The sequence below is a fragment of the Lissotriton vulgaris genome, chromosome 1_1, assembly GCF_964263255.1.
Source record: "Lissotriton vulgaris chromosome 1_1, aLisVul1.2, whole genome shotgun sequence".
Taxonomy (NCBI): domain Eukaryota; kingdom Metazoa; phylum Chordata; class Amphibia; order Caudata; family Salamandridae; genus Lissotriton; species Lissotriton vulgaris.
In genome coordinates this window covers 954,301,508-954,313,973 of record NC_141685.1, presented here as the reverse complement: position 1 = coordinate 954,313,973, position 12,466 = coordinate 954,301,508, and the positions used below count along the sequence as shown (strand labels likewise).

The 12,466-nt window shown below is 42.8% G+C and overlaps 1 protein-coding gene across 1 annotated transcript; it reads left to right on the top strand.

Moving 5' to 3' along the window:
• The first annotated feature begins 5,534 nt into the window (after nucleotides 1-5,534).
• Nucleotides 5,535-10,868, top strand: SPRYD4 (SPRY domain containing 4). The gene is made up of 2 exons (XM_086959554.1): nucleotides 5,535-5,644; nucleotides 8,241-10,868. Exons 1-2 carry the CDS (start codon nucleotides 5,551-5,553, stop codon nucleotides 8,777-8,779), a joined length of 633 nt encoding a protein of 210 aa, XP_086815680.1. The 5' UTR covers nucleotides 5,535-5,550; the 3' UTR covers nucleotides 8,780-10,868.
• Nucleotides 10,869-12,466: the final 1,598 nt, after the last annotated feature.

The following is a 12,466-nucleotide window of genomic DNA, read 5'->3' as shown; positions in this document are numbered from 1 at the left end:
TTAGAATCTTAATGAAGATGTGATCAAAATGGACCATATACAATCTTCTCACTAATTCCAAATGTGGAAATGCAACCTGTAGGATTTATAGTGGAATCCACCACAGAATATTCTCTCAGGCTGTTTACATATCCAACGGAGCTCTCAGACAATACGAACAACACAATGTTGTAACAAGCTCTTTTATTTGGTATGTATTTCATGAACAGCGGCTGCCCTTTTAGCAGATCAATGACTTTAAACCGCAATGAGGATTATAAATCTCTTGAAACTTGGCATACAAGTGTCCCACGGATGGCCACATTTTGAACATGCTTTCTTAGTCTGGATGCCACATGGCATTGCTGTAGAATTATCAGTGAAATGCAGCATAGCTTTCAGGATAAAAAAACAATATCTGGTCATGAGCTGGGTGTTGTCAAAACAATATGAGTAGTAGTGGAGTAATACTGTACTGTTGCTTTGTGCACAATTCCGATGAATAGAATATTTTAACTCCCCCAAGTCAAGTGGAAGTTCACAAATGCACCCTAGAATAAGGTGTCAAATGTCTCCATGCTCCCTGAGACATTGTTTGGCAGGAAAATGTGTTTGGTGTACAACTTCCTCAAGGAACACATCATACACAAAAAGATTAATATAGTTAATGTACAAAGAAATTACAGTGTTAACATCCAGCATCTCCAGCAAATGGGGGGATTTGCAGCTGAAATCTATTAGGGGGGTACCCAGTGAGCCTGTATCATGTGTTCCACACTGTACCTGCCAGCACTCCAGATAAAGCTACACTGCCACTGTCTCTCAGCTGCACAGATTGTACATGCAAAGAAATATATCACAGCTGCCATGACAATGTTCTTCAGAATCACTGGAAGACAAGTCATCGTAGAATGGAACTCCACTACCTGGAAAATCAATAACTCATTCTCATCCATGATCCTCTTCCTGAAGTGATGTCTCAGTTAAAGAATCTACCTCCGAGGTCTCCTCCTTTGAGTGAAGTCCAGGCCGAATGACACACCATCTCTGTTAACTACGTAAGACTTTCTTCCTCATACTATAAGCTAGGTAGAATGGAGAAGTACCTGGAATGGTTTTATTTAGCATGCAAGACTAACCCCAATAAGGAATGAACTAACCACTAACTTTGGCTCTAGGTATCGTGTTACTTGCCGTTAAGCACTTCAACACCTTGTCAAGGGTAATAAGCGTTGTACAAATAAAATCTCAATTTCAGTTCAACAGCGCAAACATCGGCCTCTCTTCAGAACTTAGATAGGGGCCCACCTTGACGCTATCATCATATTCAGAAGGGTTGCAATAAAATAAGGAGACTTATCATTCTCCCACTTACACCCATGCGTGAACAATTTATGGGGAACACTCTCAAAATGATTGATTCTACAGAAAGTAAGGCCCCTCTCCAAAAACAGATCAACCTGAGCACGTCAGAGGATCCTGTGCCCTCCTCAACAACACCTGCCATAGACCCTCCCTTTCGGATTTCCTAGACACCGAGGTCAGTTCTGCCAATTATCACGCATCAGGCGGGACAATAACACATTTTTGTGCGGTGGTCCGCATCACCGCACAAAAGTGCAAGGTCACGCATTTGTAGCGCATCCTTGACACCACCATCGGTGCAGAGGAAGAGACAAGCGGGACCGAAATTGCCACCCTGGCAAACTCCTAATGAGCTGAGCACGCAGTGTAGACCATGTGCTGTTCTGGCAGTGTGTATTGTAGTAGTGTAAGTGTGAAAAGTCTGTTTGTGAATGGCTCATTGCTGCGCTGCCTTCAGCAAAGAGCATTCATTATTAGCACAGCTGCAGCGGGCCGGCTGGGGAGCATGGCATTCACGTGACCTAGTGAGGTCACGTGATTGCAACAGTGTATCCCTAATAATCTCTCTGCGTAGGCGGCAAGGCGAGTGGCAGTTAAGCCTTTTTTGTGTTTCCCTCCTCGCTTGTGTGTGCAAACACCGGCTTTCTCACTGGACAGGCACAGTCATGGCAGAGGCAGGATCTCAGATAATTAAGAGGTCCTGGGTAGCTGAGGCGATTTGCTCTTCTCATGAACCTCGTTAACTTGTAATAGTACTAAAGCACTCCTGTTCGTCATTAATATTACACTTTTCAGCACATGCGGGTGCCTTAGAAGATGCTTACATATGTGTTTACTAACTGTAACACCGCTTGCATATTACAGAATGGCCGCTTCGCAGAAATTTAGTCTGCGCATGCGTCGGTCATACCCGTGTGATGTGACGCACTCGCAGATTTGGAGGGAGAAGTTCGCTCATGCGCATTGTAGCTGACATGGCCGCTTATTTTTAACCATGCGACCTGCTTGCACAAGCTGCTTTGCATTTCTATATATTTTTCGCATAATCTCTAAACGCTATAGTTATTATGAAGTAAGAGGGTACAGAGTAGATTATCATGGTGTACAGTGAATCCTATTTTTCTGTGTTATTAATTTGTTTTCGCTTACTTTTCATGTACCACTCGTCCATGGGCCTGGGTAAGGGAACAAACTCCATATTGAAACCCGTTCCGACCCTGTCACGTGATGAGGGAAAACCCACACTGCGCAGAAGTAGAACCAAGCCAGCTGGCTTCTGAAGCAAGATGCGCCTGGGAACCTACCTAGGTCCTGGGAGAAGATGCTGCTATCTACCTAAATTTTGTTACATTGTTTCTGTCTACTGTATGCAACCATTGTTTTTCCATACTCCTATGCCTGGGAACACGAATGTAGGGGGCGGGTATGAAAAATTAAATATTCATTGTGGGAACGTAGAATTTAGGAGGTAATAGTGACCTAATCACCTCTCCTGACCAATCATAAGTTGGGACCCTGTCACTTGCAACATTTGTGGGTGGTCTGGGAACCCAAGAAGGGTATAACTAGCCTAGTTAGTTAGGGAAAATTGTCCGACTTGTCTGAATAGCTGACCTGTCACCGACCCCACGACCCTATAGGTGATTGATACAGAGAGCTGCGGAGCGCTCTGTCCGAATTTTCCACAAACTCCAAGGGGTGGAAATAGTCTTAAGTGCTGGCGAAGCACTTTGCTGGGGGATTCGAGAACCCAATCGGGGTTATTGGCGGATTCTGTGCAGTGAGGGGGTAACGCAGGCGTTGCGTCCGGAGCTGTTGGGGTTGGTCGTGCCTTTTGATGAGCCCAAACCTGAGGGGAATCCTGTACTGAATTTCCGTGAGCTGCTACCTGCTCACCTACTGGCATCCTAAATCTTTGAGGGTCCTTGTCCTCGTCCTTTCCCGAAGCTGACCCGTGGCCAGGGTTAGTCCTCATTCCTGTCTTAGGTAAATATACCTGTGGGTGTCCGTCCCCTATCCTTTTCCTTCCTACTCTTAATAAAGCCTCTATGCCCATGATTTCCTCTCTGATCTCTCCACTGATGCATTTGCAAATTGTTTGTAGGCGTGTTCCATTTTTCCCCTTTCCTTTAGGATATATTTCGAAACTGTTTTTGCTTAAATCAAAGTGTGGTGAATAGTAATAAATGTGTAAGGACTAAGCTAGATAGAATAAGATTAGGGCTTGGATCACTTATAGGCTAATAGAGAATCGCTGACTAATGTGTTTTTAAATTTGCCATCCCTAGTTTAAGCCTAAACTGAATAGCATGTTCCCTGTTACCCTTACCCTTTAGAAAACTCCGTTGCCCTAGATGGTGTTATCCCTCATCCACAGTTACATCATCTTTTTGATTTTGCTTATGGATGTTTTTATCAGCATTTGCCTTATTATCTTGTCACTGTAAGTTTACATGACGATATAAAAATCTTAAAACGCCTCAGGTGTCTGTGGTCATTCAGAAAAGTATAAACTGATGTTATGTGAATAAACCAAGTGTTCCTAGAAGAGTTATCTCCTGTTCACAAAGCTCCTGATCCATCAGGAAGAGTAAGTGCCTGTGGTAAGTCAGGTGCTATGTTATTAGTGTTACAGGAAACACACATAGAATACTGATAGTGGCGTGTAAAATCACCCGACTTACAAATTGTATTTCGTAATCACGTCATGGGCCCAAGTGCGTGAAAATCTGGTAAACTCTGAGCCGGGTGACCTGCGTGCTCTATCAATTGCAACAGTGTATCCCTAATAATCTCTCTGCGTAGGCGGCAAGGCGAGTGGCAGTTATGCCTTTTTTGTGTTTCCCTCCTCGCTTGTGTGTGCAAACACCGGCTTTCTCACTGGACGGGCACAGTCATGGCAGAGGCAGGATCTCAGATAATTAAGAGGTCCTGGGTAGCTGAGGCGATGGATGAGCATGCCACCGCCGCTCGCACCACCGCAGGCTTGCCTTGGTCTCTCTGAGGGTCACTGGGCCCCACAAGCATTGGCAGCTGCTACTCGCCGTTATGACCCTGCTGCTGCCATGTAGCAGAGATAGCTGATTGCCACTTTCGGCCCGCTATGTGCTCTGTGCAGTGTGCTATGGTATAATCGTGATCCCGCAAACTAAGGGTCAATACCGCCACCGCTGGGCCGGACTGCTACCTACAGCTGCCTGTGAGAGTGTGTACCAGCCCAGGGGGAAGGGGTCTGTCGCCGTGGCGCCATCTCCGCTCGTCTCCTGCCCAAAGTAATTGCAAGATTAATGATCACTTATAACCCCTGAACAAGGAAAACTATTGGTGCTCTTAATACAATGGATGTCCCTGTGCTCATTTGTTTGGCCAGATTTATAGAGGTCGAGCAGTAAGGAAAGTGATTAGGTAAAGCTTTTTATTTTTGTTTTATCAGAGCAGAAGAAATTAAAGCAGAACACCTGCTCAAATTTTTGGTAGTGGAGTGTCTGCACCTCGGATACATTCAGTACCCCAACGAACAATGATGTGCGCTTTCGAGTGAGACACCCAATCTTGAAAACAGTCCTCATCCGCCTCCTTATCTCCTCCTGCACCCCCACAGCAGTCATTATGTTATTCTCTGTACTCCAGGTGATCAAGTGGCAGGCACACTGCACCGGTTTTCGCAACAGATAATGTGACCCTACTACAATAACTGACTTTGCTGAAATTTACAGAAACGTCCTTTTGTTTATAGTGGCACCGCACGCACTGTCAATGAGAGTGGTGCAGATCTGAGTCCTCGTTTTGGTTAATAGTACAATCAGCTTGCAAGGGCACTAGATACTTCAGTGTCTGGTGCTTTCCAGCGTTTTTAACGTATTCCAAGAGTGTCTTGTTGCTCAATTGGGTGTAATTGCTGATATTTATATATTTTCCTAGTCTTCATTGCTTGATTATACCTGCGAAAAAGTGTCACTCATAGTCTTTGGAATCCCACTCATAATTAAACTGAAATTATGAAAATATCACACTTGGTAATCTCAAACCTTGGCAGCTATGCGAGGTTCCCATCTTTATACCCTCCTTTATATCCAGTTCTTACCCTCTCCCAAGATGGCGTTGTGGCTTAGCCGATACTTGAATAGCCCGTTTTTTGTTTCGATGCAGCACGTCAGTTTTTTTTGTGTGTGTTTTTTCCCTTTGCCCAGCGTTTCTGATTCCAAAATGGCGACGCCCCTGGGTCGTGTGTTGTGCAGGGTTGGACCAAGGCTGCGGACAGTGCTGTACGGAGGACAGCTCATGGCGAGCCAGAGAAGGGGTAAGCAGCAGGCGGGATTGTAGAGAGCCTAACGTTTAAATAGCACCGACATGTGCACTGGCAGTCTAACATGGCACTGGTTAAAGCAGATGAAAACAAGACTGTCACAGAAAAAGACATTGAAAACAGACTAACTGCAAAGGTGCGTTAAGTAGAAAAAAAGGCGTGTACAGTGAAGGGTCGTAGGAAGAAAAGGTGATGTATATCAAAATGCATTAACTTTTGAAAACCGCAATAGCATGAAGTATTGACAGGAATAAAGAGCACGCGAAGTGGTGTACACAACAGTGGCATAGGAGAACATAGCCCAGCGGAATCGGTGGCAAAGATGTAGACGCGACTAGAAGGAACCGGGCAGAGCCCGAAGAGCACACGTCACTTAACAAAAGCTGAAAGTAAATATACATAAGATCGCCATCAATTAGGAGCATACACGGGGAAATTGCGATGGGGATAGAGAAGATTATCACAATTGCACTATACAGGGAAGTCGCCTTTTACAGCCACAGCGAGGCAGACTGAAAATATTAAATTACTGTCAAATAATATGAAACAAAAATGCCTAGCACAGCAAAAAATAAAAAAATAAAAAGGAATACGTATGACCCTACAAACCAGTATACAAAGTGCTGCTGACTGAAAAAGCATGGGTTGGACTGTGGTGTGGGTTTTAGCAACTATTGTGTTCGTGCATGCAAATGGAAAGAAGAATAGATTCTTAAAGTCAAAATTTAACGATTCGACTTTAAAAACAACGGCTTGGCAATTGTATATCTCGGCTGTGAGCCACATCGGGCTTTGCTTTTTCCTATATAAATATTGTATAAAGCGGGTAGGACTCTTCGCACCTAACATGGGACAGAGAGAGAACACTACTAATTTGTACTGGCACTGTTTTTTTTTATAGAATTTGTTTTGCGTTCCCAGCTCTACCGACGCAACAAAATATGACAACCCTTTCGCTGCATTTGTCATAATGAGTTTCCTCACCACATGTACTGCTGATTCCTTGCTAGGTAATATGCACAGTAACTATATGTATTTTGGCTCTTCTGTCCTAGGTATTTTAGGATTTCCAAATAGGGTAGCTGCTTTACGGTCTGAGAACAGGTACCTTTGACTTCTTATTGCTAAGGTCGGTTATACGAGTCCAGGCCACTCAGTCTGACAACAGAGAAGAAGGGTGCTGCAACATCTTGCCCCAGCGTAATTTCGCAATGCTCTCCCTCCGAAGATGACCTTTTTTACATCACCTTGCCTGTGACTACCCCTTGTCTTCTTTGGTGAACCAGCGGTGGACAGTGCCCAACTTTTCCCACTGGTACGAGACTGCTACTGTCTACACTCTATTCCTACTAGCCCTAACATCTTTCCCCCCCCCGATCTGGCCTCTACGTCTTGTATTATACCCCTTTGTTTGCAGTGCTCAGTTGTTTGTAGCTAATTTTCACTTCTGTATACATACTGCAAGAGTTACTGGGCAGATACATCTAAACATCATAAGTGCCTGAAAACACCTCAGTGAGTCCAATACATCCATCAAGGTCTAATAATTTCCCATCACTTGTGAACATATTGTTTAGTTAGAGAATCCTTTCAAAATCTTGCTTAAAAAGCTCAAAAATACTCTTCAACCTTTTTTTGCCGCATCCATTGGCCTTCAGTCAAAATTCAGATATCCATCAACTCCTTTTCTGTTTACCTATCCAAAGACGGTGCTCATGGAAAAAGAATTTAAACGTAAGAGGTATTTGTAGCTCAGACAAACATATTATAACTTAACATCAGAAGCTTGCCAATAGGTTAATTTGTGACTTTAATTCACACGTGCTACTGAGAAAAATAGCAGGGGAAAAAGAAAGATGGCAATGTTCTGGGAAGGTTGCCATAACATGTGTACAAGGTATAGAGCTTTCAGCCTTTTAGGCTCCAGTGTTCATCTTTGAGTATTTGACTAAGTCATCAATATGCAAAATTTGAGCATCCCAATTTTATAGTAGGTGAAAGGGAAATGGTAGATAGATCAAATGTGTAAATGGAAAAAATCCTACGGAGGAGGCAGCGTTTTCTGGCAGAAGATAATACCTCCGATTAGATGCCACACAATATAACATTGTGGTGTTCCTTGGTAGTAAGGCTGTGGGTGATGGTGTGGAGGTTTGGCGATTCAAGGGGCACGATCACTACATTAAGGGATAGACTGAAGCAAGGAATCACAACAACCGAGTGGAAGCTGAAGAGTTAGAGGTGTCCGAGTGAGAGTAGATAATTAGGTGTAAAGTGATGTTGTTAACATTTATTCAGTGCACAGTACAAAACATATCCATATCACGGTGTAGGATGAACTCGGTGCTGTCATCACAAAACATCAGTTCATAGAAAGTATTTTTTAAGGAATAGACAACCAGCAGTGGAGTAGACAAAAACAGTAATTTGATTAAAGAAATCCTGTGCCTCACACAGAGGGCAAGAAAGAAGTTAGGCAGCCAGGTGCTTTCCTGCTATCACATTTTATGTTTAAATATGTTTACTTTAGAAGAAGTGTGACATAATAAAACTGCCATTTCCACCTATGATGACTTCTTTTGTCTTGCAGACATCAGTTTCAAACTCGACGAGAGAACTGCCCACAGTAGCCTTGACCTCATCAAAAAGGACACAGGTGTTGTATATCAGATGCTTGGGATCGATCCAACCAAAGTCCCCCAGAACCTTGAGCGATTCCGCGATTGGGCTGTTGTTCTGGGGGATACAGCTGTAAGTGAAGGAAAACATTACTGGGAAGTGACCGTCAAACGTTCCAACGAGTTCCGGGTTGGTGTGGCAGACTCTGACATGCCACGAGATGAGTGCATTGGTGTCAGCAGTCGCTCTTGGGTGTTTGCGTATGCCCACCAGAAGTGGCATGCCATGCTAGGTAACAAGACCATCCCTATCACCAACATTGGCCACCCGGTAAGAGTGGGCCTGCTACTTGATTTCGAAGGAAAAAAACTCAGCCTGGTGGACGCAGAGAAGCAAATGCTGATCCACACTGTTGGCACATCATTCCGGGGCCCTGTGGTGCCTGCCTTTGCCCTGTGGGATGGTGAGCTGCTCACCCACTCTGGGCTTGATGTACCAGCTAATCTTTAGGGATCAGTGTCGACATTTCAACTTTGTGCCTCTTCATCTAGGAAGACTTGACTTCAGTTTGGAGAAGGTTTGTTTGGAAATCTTCAAGTCACAGGATAATGGGGTGGGAATGAAGTGCATTATTGTGTTCAAATCACCCATATTGTAGTCAGATTTCTATAACATCTTAGTCTTGGACCCATTTTTTGTGTGGGGCAGACTTGATGGTAGTGGGGTGCTGTGTTTGAAGCTCCGAATTAATCATGCAAGAAAATATTTTTTGCGAAAGGGATGACAGCAGGCACAGGCCGTCTTCTGAGCTGATGTTCTGTGTAAGTGTACCGAGACAATGCTTAAATATCCTGAAAACCATCAGGGTTGAAAAAAGGTCACTACGAGTTTGCACACAGTCATTCTTGGAGTTACAGAACAAGTAGTCCAGACCGAATACTTGCGGTGTATGAGACACAAGCAACGGGCGAACTTCGAGCACACCCAACAATAATCTGACCAAAGACTAAAGGCTCTACTTTGCTTGAAAAGTTGTAAATTGAGCGGGGTAAGAGGGATTAATGTGTTTACTTGTTTGCTGAGTATTTTTGTAAAAGACAACTGAAATAATATATATTCAGGTAATTTGAGAGTTTTCTGGAAGGGTAAAAATGACTTTACTATTAAATGAAACCGCAAACTCAGCCCTTCGACTCTGTTTCTGGGCTCTTGTGGAACTGAATGTTATGGTTTATCGGAGAAGAGAGCACATGTAGTACATTCTTTAAACTGTCAAGGCAGGAATTTTAGGTTCTACTCATGATCTTTAAGCTAGGTAACCCCACGATTTAAAGGCTGAGCCCATTTTCCTTCAGGCGTCAACTACCCACCCTATCTTCAATTCCATAAAAAGGAAAAGTGACTAAACTTGAACAGTAGTTTTTCTTCAACAGTATTCTCCCAAGTATCATAACTTTATTCTAATACCTAACGATTAACCGGTCCAGAAAGGCTTCAGCAAGCTATTTTACGTTTATTCAGTAGGGGAGAATTTCTAGTGGGAATACGGACTCCTTGTCCTCTTGGTCAAGTACAGGGACACTACCTGCCCCTTAAACGTGTTTTAGGGACTGACAGTCTTCTTTTAAAGTCAGCGCTGAACTGAATCCATTTCTTCTTGGTGAGTTTAAACTGTGTATAACTGCTTTTTCAGTGGCCCAGATCTATGATATTTTTGCATGCCACGTATCAGACGTTTTCCAGGTCCTTATCGGTCAGAGTCGTGAGATTTCGGCCTTGGAATGTTCTGGAAGCTCCCGGTTGTTCGCGTGTATGTCAGTTTCCTATTCCGAGGTAGCCCCTGGATGCCACGACTAAGTTCAAAATCATGCTTAAATGCCCTTGTGAGGTACAGTAGGATATCAATAAACAAGAATGGCTAAGATAGCTAAATCTTAGGAGCACCCAAAGTTGCTTAACCCAGAAACCCCATTACCCAACTAAACACTCACCTTTCAGCTGCTGTTGGTCTGTGGTCGTGCAGTAATCTTCTGCAGCAACACACAGCCTTATTCCTGCCTGCTTAGCTGACGTAATTAAGTGAGCCCTAAAAAGACAGACTGAGTGGTTTAATTGTGAATTCACTACACTCCTGCCTTTCATGAATGCAGGGTTTTGACTGTGTCTCCATTTAGTTACTTATACTGCAGAGCTGGCTCCCAGGTCTCCAGTGATCCAGCTTCTCACTGCCACCACCCAAGTACCCAACCCCCACCACTGCCGCAAATGCCCCTGCATTACCAGTATTCTTCAGAATTAAATATATCTGCAGAAAGGGCAGCTGGCTAACAATATCCCAGCACCTGTTCGCACTGCTTTTTTTTTCTGGCTGCGGGCGCCTGGCTGTTGGTGGTGTGCTGCTCTTTGTGTGCAGTGCATGCGCTCAGTCGTTGTGCTTGATAAACTGGTCAGTAGTGGTAGCAGCACAGCAAATAAAGTGCCGTTTAATAAACCAGTTTCTTGTGATCCAAGAATCATTGTTATCAATGTGATGTCATCTCCCAGGCTAGCCGTTTACAATCGGGCGTAATATGCCTATCAATAAAAAAAATATTCACTATTCTAAGTTGTTGGTCTTTTTCCTTTTGCTTTTAATTGTAGGTGTGTGGTAAAAGGAAAGTGATATTTCAGGAAGCATGTGTGCATAGCTTGTCTTTTTCTCTCTTTTCTTCGCTTCTGCATTGCCCTGGAATTTATAGCTTATCCCACAGCTTCATAAAACATCATTTTTAGGGGCACTTTCCCAGAATGGTTTCTGTTCCTCTGAGGAGCCATCTGATCATTTTTTATTGTAATTGCATTTATATAGCACTAACCACCCCAGACGAGGTGTTGAAGTGCTTTTTGGCGAGTTGCATGCTACTCTAAAACCCAAAATGGATTCGTGATTAGTATAGGGAAATATACATTGTTCATTTGAGTGATGGAAATTTGAGTCTGTTAGATGGATTTAATTGGATAGAGTGAGTGAAAAGTAAAATGTGGTTTGGGATGAGTCAAAGGAGCAAGAGAAGCGAGGGAATAGTCTAGAAAGGGTAATTGGGAAAAGATAATAGTGAAATTAGTTTTGGGATTATTCAAAGGAGGGATGGAAGAGTCTTGAAAGTGTTACATTGGGAGATCATAGTAGTAAAAGGAGGTATAGGATGAGTCACAGGAGGGATAGGGGAGGGATAGGGTTATTACGGAGATCATAGCCGTACAATGATGTTTGGGATTAGGCAGAGTGGAGGTAGAGGATATTTTGAGAGAGGTATGAGATATACAGCAGTGCATTGGAGAGAGTTGAAATCTTTTTTATTTCTACAGTAAGAATAAAGTAATAAATATATAGATACATAACAATAGGTATACTTGTATGTGCAAAATAGTAACGAGATATAACATTGTATTATATAAAGTCCTATATGTTCATGTACGGATAGTTAACAACTCAAACTTTTAAGTGTTGCTGTGCATACAGTTAATTTGTCTATTTATATTCATTTGGGGGGGTATGGAATTGTTTATTTTTTATATCTATCTCATTTAATTTACACGTTGGGATAAAATAAAGTAGAGACCCATAAGCATAAAATCAAACAATATACATGTACACTATACAGTGACCTATATACCTGCTAATTATAAATACATGATATATATTTTAATCATAACTAATATATACATTTTTAAGCAGACCTATAAGAATGTCTATATATTTTAAACCATGAATAGTATTATCTATTTGTACAAAGAAATGCACATATCTAAATACATACATGCAATCTAATTATACGTGTTTACATACACACTCATGTGGTGTACATTTGTGTTTTAAGTTTGGTGGTCATATAGGATAAAGCCAAATCTTGAGTAGTCTTCTGAAGGGACGATGGTTACATGTAGATCTTATGTTGGTCTGCTTGAACAGAGAAAGATGTACTAGCTATGTTTTTTTTTTCTTGCATGCTGGGGTTTCGAGGCGAGGTGTCGTTCTGGAGTGGAGTTTCCATTGCTGAGGTATCAGGTAATTATATTTCTTGGTGAAATTGGTCCTATTCCATGTATTGCTTTGTGGGTGATAAAAAGCAGCTTGACGGTGGATCTTCTGGTTACCATTGCAGGGCCGTCTAGGCAGGGGAGATGTGGGCTTGTGGCTTTACAAGTAGGACTCCT

Coding starts and splice junctions, on each gene's coding strand:
- SPRYD4 (XM_086959554.1), top strand. CDS start 5,551: ATGGCGACGCCCCTGGGTCGTGTGTTGTGCAGGGTTGGACCAAGGCTG. Junction 5,645..8,240: donor CATGGCGAGCCAGAGAAGGG/GTAAGCAGCAGG, acceptor TTTGTCTTGCAG/ACATCAGTTTCAAACTCGAC.